This window comes from Hemiscyllium ocellatum, chromosome 2, assembly GCF_020745735.1.
Source record: "Hemiscyllium ocellatum isolate sHemOce1 chromosome 2, sHemOce1.pat.X.cur, whole genome shotgun sequence".
In the NCBI taxonomy this organism is placed as follows: domain Eukaryota; kingdom Metazoa; phylum Chordata; class Chondrichthyes; order Orectolobiformes; family Hemiscylliidae; genus Hemiscyllium; species Hemiscyllium ocellatum.
Window position 1 is genome coordinate 35,787,704 of NC_083402.1, and position 9,055 is coordinate 35,796,758.

The following is a 9,055-nucleotide window of genomic DNA, read 5'->3' on the forward strand; positions in this document are numbered from 1 at the left end:
AACAATCGATTTTTGCTGGGCTGTTGTCATTTGCAATGCTTAAAAGAAGTCCTGTTGTGGCAACAAAAACCTGGTACATACTGATTTCAACAGCTCAAAAAAGAGCTGAACAGCTGTAAAAGGTTGATATAACAGCTTCTTCACAGCTCAGTATCAGGCTTGCTCCACGCAATATGCAAAAATATTTTAGATATATTTGAACCTTGTTTTGCATATGCAACATTGCTGCAGTTGTGTTGCCAGAAATAAACAAATGGAAATCTGAACAGAGATCCAAAAGTTGTGAATGTTAATGGCATATTTCTTGGGGAAAAGTTTCCTCATGAAGTTTTAAATTCTTTTATTAGTAGTAACTGTATTTTATTCGTGAAACACATTTTGAAGCCGGAATTGTAGTATAGCTTCTTTTGCAAAGTTTATAAAGGCTTATTATGGTTAAACGTGAATAACAGTCATGTGTTACACAAATGGACAAATTTAGTTGGTAATGGGGAAGTGTTGGGCAGAATATTAAAAGACGGATAAAAATTATAATCAAGTTACAAGCCAATACACATACCTACATTGCAAGTGTTGAACACTTAAATTTCTTCATTTAAGTCCTATTCTTTATTGTAGACATCATTGTTTCTTGCATCAGAAAAGGTCCATTTAGAATTGGTCCATTTTTTGCCAGGTTTTAAACAAAACCAAAAAAAGTTGTAGTTGCATTTTCAGCACATTAACTGATCATTAAAATAAACATACAACACAGCAGAAGCTGGGGATCTGAAGTAAAGAGAGCAGAAACTCTGGTCTGGTAGCATCTGTGAAGGGTGAAATAGAGTTAATCTTTCTCATTCAATATTACTCCTCCTTCTCCTTCTGAAAGACCTAGGAGAAGAATTAGGCTATGTAGCCTATTGAGTCTGCTCTGCCATTCAATGAGTTCATAGTTAATCTGGTCCAAAATTCCATTATTCTGCCTTTTCTGTATAATCCTCGATTCTCTTACTGATTAAAAGTCTGTCGGTCTCAGCCTTGAATGTACATGATGACCCTGCCTCAACACCTGCAGTAAAGAATTCCACAGATCCAATGCCCTCTGAGAAGAGAAATTCTTCTTCATCATCCCTAAACATGTAATCTCTTATTTTGAGAGCATGTTCTGTGGTCTAAGACTCCCTATGTATGACTGTTAACTATATCAATGCATTGCATTAACTAAGGTGAATATCTTCAGTCTTTTAGTTTATTGCCAATACCATATTTGTCGTGAATTATTTAAGACCATAAGAAATAGGAACAGGAATAGGCCATTTGGCACCTCAAGTCTTGATCCGAAATTCGTAGTGTCCATTTTCTTGCCCTTTTCCCATAATCCTTGATTACTAATCAAGAAACTGTCTCAAACTTAAAAAGTGCAAGACTCTGCCCCAACAGCTCAGTGGCAAGAAGTTCCAAAGGCACTTAATTCTGAGAAAAATTTCTCCTCATTTTATCCTTAAATTGCTGCCCCTTTATTCTGAGATTGTCCCCTCTGGTCCTCGCCTCCACGATGAGGGGAAATATCCTCTTAGCATTTAGTCTGTAAAGCTCCTTAAGAATCCAATGTGTTTAAATGAGATTACCTCTCAGTCTTTTGCATTTCAGTGTGTAGAGTCCCAATCTCTTTATCCTTTGCTTGTAAGACAATCGCTGCATGCCAGGGATCATCTTAGTAAACCTCCTCTGAACTCCCTCCAGTGAAACGGTATCTTTCCAAAAAACGAGGAGACCAAAATGGCTCTCAGTTCTCCAGATGTGGTCTCACCAGCTCCTTGCACAGTTGCAGTAAGATTTTCCTACGCTTATACTCCAACCCCCTTCAAATAAGGGCCAATATTTCATTAGCCTTCCTGATTGCCAGCTGCATGTGTACTAGCATTCCATGTTTCATGCATAAGTATGAGCTGAAAATGTGTTGCTGGAAAAGCGCAGCAGGTCAGGCAGCATCCAAGGAACAGGAAATTCGATGTTTCGGGCATAAGCCCTTCATCAGCCTGAAACGTCGAATTTCCTGTTCCTTGGATGCTGCCTGACCTGCTGCGCTTTTCCAGCAACACATTTTCAGCTCTGATCTCTAGCAGCTGCAGACCTCACTTTCTCCTCATGCATAAGTATCCAAAGTATCTTTATATTTCAGCTTCTGCAGTTGTTTTTTTTTCATTTAAATAACTTTGTTCTTTTGTTATCCCTAACAAAATGATCGGCTTCATATTTTCCCATATATTCCACTTTGATAAGTTATGCAATTGAGCAAAAAAGACAATGTTTCTCTGTAAGCTGTTTGTATTCCTCTCCCAACCTACCTTTCTACCTATTTTAGTACCTTCTGGAAATGTGACTACAGCACGTTTACTCCCTTCCTCCAGTTGTGGTCCCAGCACGGATCCCTGTGGAACCCCACTTGTCATAGGTCGCCAACTTGAAAAAGAGCCCCTTATCCTCACTTGTGGTTGCCCATCCATTCACCTCTATCCACTCTGAAACTTCCGCAAAGCTCGAATAAATTAGTCAGATATGATTTCCCTTTCATGAAGCCGTTCTGACTCTGCTTAAGTAGATTGATATTCCAAATGTTCTGCTATTACTTTCTTGATTGATTCCATACTTCTACCTAAATAATAAAGAAATGCTATTATTTGTCCACTAATATCAGCGACCTAACTATGGATTCTTGACTGTCAAAGAGCAATTTCAGAAGTCTTCTCAGTTGATCTGCTAAATAAGTACAACTTGCAAAGCTAAGTGCAAGGCTATAATATATTAGTCCTTGTTACCATCTTATAGGTGAAAACCCTGGGCGTTGAATATTGTTGAACAGCCTGTCCAACACCCCTTTAATCAGGATTTGATCTTATTTGTAAGACTTCCACATGAAGTAAGGGTGTAGGTTTGACTACAGCTACCTGGATTACACCTCTTCCCACCCTGTCCCCTGTAAAAACGCCATCCCATATTCCCAATTCCTTCGCCTTTGCCGCATCTGCTTCCAGGAGGACCAATTCCAATACCAAACAACCCAGATGGCCTCCTTCTTCAAAGACTGCAATTTCCCCTCAGACGTGGTTGACGATGCTCTCCACCGCATCTCCTCCACTTCCCGCTCCTCCACCCTTGAACCCCACCCCTCCAATCGCCACCAGGACAGAACCCCACTAGTCCTCACCTACCATCCCACTAACCTCCAGATACATTTCTGCCACCTCCAAACGGACCCCACCACCAAGGATATATTTCCCTCCCCACCCCTATTATTATTCCGGAAAGACCACTCCCTCCGCGACTCCCTTGTCAGATCCACAACCCCCCACCAACCCGACCTCCACTCCCGGCACCTTCCCCTGCAACAGCAAAAAATGCAAAATTTGTGCCCACACCTCCCCCCTCACTTCCCTCCAAGGCCCCAAGGATTCCTTCAATATCCAACAGAAATTCACCTGTATCTCCCCACACGTCATTTACTGCATCTGCTGCACCTGATGTGGCCTCCTATACATTGGGGAGACAGGCCGCCTACTTGCGGAACGTTTCAGGGAGCACCTCTGGGACACCCACACCAACCAACCCAACCGCCCCGTGGCTGAACACTTTAACTCCTCCTCCCACTCCGCCAAGGACATGCAGGTCCTTGGCCGCCTCCATTGCCAGACCATAACAACACGACGGTTGGAGGAAGAGCGACTCATCTTCCACCTAGGAACCCTCCAACCACAAGAGATGAATGCAGATTCCTCCAGCTTCCTCATTACCCTTCCCCCCCCCCCCCCCCCCCCCGCCCCCCACCTTTTCTCAGTCCCAACCCTCAGACTCAGCACCGCCTTCTTGACCTGCAATCTTCTTCCCGACCTCTCCGTCCCCATCCCCTCTCCGGCCTGTCGCCCTCACCTTAACCTCCTTCCACCTATCGAATTCCCAACGCCCCTCCCCCAAGTCCCTCCTCCCTACCTTTTATCTTCGCCTGCTTGGCACACACTCCTCATTCCTGAAGAAGGGCTTATGCCTGAAATGTCGATTCTCCTTCTCCTTGGATGCTGCCTGACCTGCTGCGCTTTTCCAGCAACACATTTTTAAGCTCTGATCCCCAGCATCTGCAGTCCTCCCATTCTCCTAGGTTTGACTACTGCGCAAACTATTTGTTGTGTACTCTCTTGGTGATGACACCTGGCTGCTAATTTGGCTGATACATTACAGGGCCCATCCTATTCTGAACCGGCAACCGTTGGTATTTTTTCTGTATAGAAGAATCTAGAACTAGGGGTCACTCTTCAAAAATTAGGAAACACCAACTTTAATTAGAGATGGGAGCCTTGAGTCTTTGTGACCTACTCCCTGAAAAGTTGGTAGAAGCAGTGTCTTTTTAATATTTTTAAGGACAAAGTGGATAGATTCTTGGAAAGGCATGGGTGGGGGATTATCAGATGTGTGGGAAGGGGAATTTGAGGTTACAGTCAGATCAGTCAGTCTTATTGAATTGTGGAGTAGGCTCAATAGGCTGAATGGCCCTAGAGTCCCTTTAATTTGGATGTTTCCATATTCTCATAGTGTTAGAGAATGTCTGTCTAATTTTAGGGCTTTTAATCTTAAATACAATTGCAATAACTATCTGAATTCCAATCCCTTCCCCACACAAAAAAAAGAAAAATATCATCTTGAGTCATAGTGCCATACAGCACAGATACAGCTCCTTCATCCATGCCAATCGGACATTCCAGTCTATCTAGACCCATTTGCCAGAGTTGGCCCAAATCTCTCAACCCTTCCTATTCTTCTACCCATCCAAATGCGAAAGGTTTTTTGTGTGTCCCACCTCCACCAGTTCATCTGACAGATCGTTTCAGACACGCACCACACTCTGTGGGAAATCTATCCCTCGGCTCCTTTTTGAATCTGTCCCCTCTCATCTTAAACCTGTGTCCTGTAGTTTTGGACTCTTTTCTCCCCATTGTAGGTTTATATAAAAAAAAACCTTTGTCTATTCACCCTATCCATGCCCCTCAAGATTTTGTAAACCTCAGCAAGGTCACAGGCAGAAAAGCCCAGCTTATCCATCCTCACCTATCCATCCTCTCCCTATAACTCCAACCTTCCAGTCCAGATAACAGCCTTATAAATCTTTTCTGCACCCTTTCAAGTTTAACATCATCTTTCCTATAAAAAGTCTGCAGTTAAGTATAAAGTGTGAAAAATGAGCCATACCCACTACCCAAAAGACAACAACTGGTAGTATAATCTTCAATAATATAATATTTAATGTAGAAGCTCTGAATGCAATATTAGAAACTGGAACTGTTAGCAATACAGAATCAGCTTTGAACCACTGAATACACAGTCCAAATTAAATCTTAAATATATTGCAGTAGAATAAGTACTCAATATCAAAAGGCACTTATAAGATTCATGTACACTTCCCAGTATACAATGTACATTGTTAAACAACGTGGTATAACATAACTTTGGTCAGAGGAAGTACAACAGCATTGGCCAATTGAAGAACATTGTTTAAAATACAAAATGTAGAAGCTAACGATAATGGAGAGAGTGTGAAAGCCACGAATTTATGCTGTAGTTTTCTGGAATGTACTACCTGCAAATGTGATGGAGACAGTTCAATTGTGGCAATCACTGGGGGCATTGGATGATTGTTTCTGTTTAAACAATAAGTAGATTTACAAGGAGAAGGCAGGAGATTGGCAGTAAAATCGAATGCTCAGAGAGCCAGTGAAGTCACAATGGTTGGAATGGCCACCTCCTGCACTGCAGCAATCTAAGATTCTGTGACATTGCAGTAGTCCAATCATCAACTCTAATTTGGTACGATGTTTAAGCAAATAATGAAGGAAGACTTGCATTTATATTGCATCTTTTGCAACCACCTGACATTTCATAGTGCTGTTGCGCAAATTAAGGACTCTTGGAGTATAGTTACTGTCTTAGTGCGGGGTATGAGCTAGGCAATTTGTGCAATAACTAGTTCAATGATACAGCTTTTGAAACTTTATCACTAATAAATTGTCATTTGTGACACTACTAATCTGTAATATTATGATGACACTTTTAATTATGTGTGGATTCCTCAAATAGTTGAAGTAGACTTCAGCAGTATGGCGGATGAAATTCACTGTTCTCTGTGCATAATTCAATCCACCTTGCAAGATCTGCCAAGTTCTTCTCATTTATATATTGTTGGGTGTGGGGGGAGGTATATTGTACTGGGCATGCTTTATATTTACAAAATCCTGCATTTGTCTTTCAGGTTTGCAGCTAAAACTGTGAACAGTGGATCTTTGGTACTCATCACAATAGAAGTGAAGGAAGGTTCAACAATGCAGCTGAGGATAAACACTGAAAAGTCTGTGATTGGTTCAGTGCTGCTGCGGGAGCTGAAGTCTGTGCTGTCTCAAGACTGACCAGGATATGGATGCAAGTGTCTGGCAAACATTGTGTTAGTCAGCCATTGCTGTTGCCTTTCATTTATAATAGGTTATACCCCCCCATCTGGCAGTAGTATGTAAACCACACAGTAACAATCTTGTTAGAATCTGCTTTGAAATTCATTATATAATTTAGCACAATCCTGTTTCGCTTGCTACTAAAGTAGCACAGTCCAAAGTAACTAAACATTGAGCAGCTGGATTAAAAGATCAGCAAATCTACTGTTGTTTTGTTTCGGTGTGGTGTTAAGGGTATTTTTGTTCTTTTGAATGAGCAAACATTAAACGTAAGTTAACATTTATAACCTTGTCTCTTTCTTCAGGAGTGTGAGGAGCCACTAATTTTTAAGCATTTTCAGCCACTCTAGCTTTTTGTTTAATTTCCAAGAAATTAACTTGAGAAGTAAGGATCAAATCAGTGCGAGGCCAAATGGTTCAGTGGTGAATTTATTGTAGAACTCTTGAAAGGCGCTCTATTAAATGAATGAAGACAATAGTGCATACTCTTTTTCTGGTGCCAACTGCTCCCCTAAATGGTCTTGCAATGGTCCAAAATTAAGGATAAAATTCATCCAAAGAAAGATATCTTTTGCCAAACAAAAAATGTTTCACCTGTTTGCTTTCCCTTATGATACATCAGTACCACTTTAGCTGTTAATGTTTTGGAATCCTTATCTCAGTATTTTGTTAAGCCTAGTTACATAGGCTTGACCAAATATGATGCATTCAGTTCTGGAATCGGATAAAGAAAAATGTATAGTGGATATCTGAAATTAAACCAGTTCTTAAAAATCCAGTAAAACTGATCAGTGAATGAGAAGGGGAGATAGATAGATTGACTTGGGTGTAACTAATTATCAGAATTCATTCAAGTACGACCCCATCACACTGCCATACTCAAACATCAACTGGCAGCCTGTGCATTTTAACGCTTTTTTTTTCTCATTCTTGTGATCTATGCATACATCCTCACCTTCAGCATTTGGAAGGGGAGTACAATATCCCTTCAATTCAACCTCCTTAATTAGGGAACTTTACATTATTCCAGTACCCCTCCTAGTGGCGGACTTACAAGCAACCTTGCAGTAGCTCGGAAAGGAGTCACAACCGTGAAGTAGGGCAGGGCTAAAAGAAAGAGGCAAAACCATCTTGCTTTCCTTTCTCACCTTTTTTTGGTAATTGTTGTGAATCATGGCTTTTCTAAGATCTGAAAACTAGTGATGGTTTTGAGTAGAACAGAGTCTATACTTTGACATGGTACCAAATTGTATAGCACAACAAAAAATGACTGCTTACAAATGGATTCCTGATGATTAGAACTTCTGGTTTAGCAGATATGCTGTTTACATCTTTCTGAATAATTGTTGCAAATTGTAACATTTTGGAGACTAAAGCAAAATTTTCTAACATGGGGGAAAATACAGCTTGTTGATGAATATAATTTTATTTTAGTATAAATTGGGAAAAATGTAAAATCCTGTTAACCTTTTCTCACCTCCAGAGTAAAAGGGGGAAATGGCTGCTTATGGAACAGCCAGCTTGTATCTTAATCTTGATTATGTGCCAATTTTCCAATTACTATTGTTAGTCTGTAGAGAATAGTTGCTAATAGTACTTGGAGATGCTTGTACTGCTGTTTATTTTCTTCCTCCTCCACTTGCTTCAGAAGTAAAATACAAAAGTGAGCTTATTAAATTTCCAAATGGATAAACAGATTCCCATCTCAGAATTTAATTCTAGGGCACTGAGTGCTGCAACTGGATTTGGTGTATATTTCTATGCAGTAATTATTTAATGATTAGGATTCCAAACAGTATTTTTCCCCTTGTTCTTGTGTAGTTGTTACATTGGGGACTTGTGTTTGCTGGTGTACAGCTGCTTCAGTTGATTTACAGTACTGCGGCTGTGGCCAGTCATAAATAAATCCTCTTATATAGTTGTTATGAACACCTGTTAGATCATCTGTCAGCAAAGCGCAGTTCACATTTATCATGGTGCGGTAGTTATTTTACCTCAATCCATTTACAGCGGACTCTGCCTCCATCACTGTATTACTATTACTGCACCATAATCACTCGTTTCCACTTCGTGTACAACTTGCAGATAAAAGATTTCAGTACTTGGCAAAATTTCATAAATAAAGGACCAGTTCAATGCAGTAAAAGTTTATTTTTGTCATCATTTGTCACACTATTATACCATAAATCAAGTAGAATAGTGCTATCCCCAGTGCAGACAGCTCTTCAGCCTAGACATGGAAATGGTCTGTTTCTCTGTAGATGAGATGGCATGTCTTTCGACTTTAACGGGATGATGGCTTTTCGCACTCATTTGATTTTATTGGATTTAAAAACTTGGAGGATTATTAAGGCTGCTGCACAAAAAGAGCCAGCTCCAAGAACATTTCTGACATGATAATTGAACCATATTTGTTGTTTACCAAAGCAAATCTGCTAACAAAGCCTGCTTCATTAACAAGTCAAATTTATTCAGAAATGCCAAAGGTGATTGTGTGGTATTCAGCCACGTCATTATTTCTGCTCAAATGACTTTGCAAAAGAAAACAAATTGAATAAACCATTTATAGTTCTAAGTTAGTG

General features: G+C 40.4%; 1 protein-coding gene across 2 annotated transcripts in view; it reads left to right on the forward strand.

Moving 5' to 3' along the window:
- The window catches only part of ap3b1a (adaptor related protein complex 3 subunit beta 1a), a 309,270-nt gene extending 301,100 nt beyond the window's left edge, over positions 1–8,170 (forward strand). For both annotated transcript variants that reach the window (XM_060835806.1, XM_060835815.1), the window contains exon 27: positions 6,278–8,170. In XM_060835806.1, coding sequence (XP_060691789.1) covers positions 6,278–6,431 — 154 coding nt within the window. In that variant the 3' untranslated portion in view covers positions 6,432–8,170. The remainder of the gene's footprint in view (positions 1–6,277) is intronic.
- Positions 8,171–9,055: the final 885 nt, after the last annotated feature.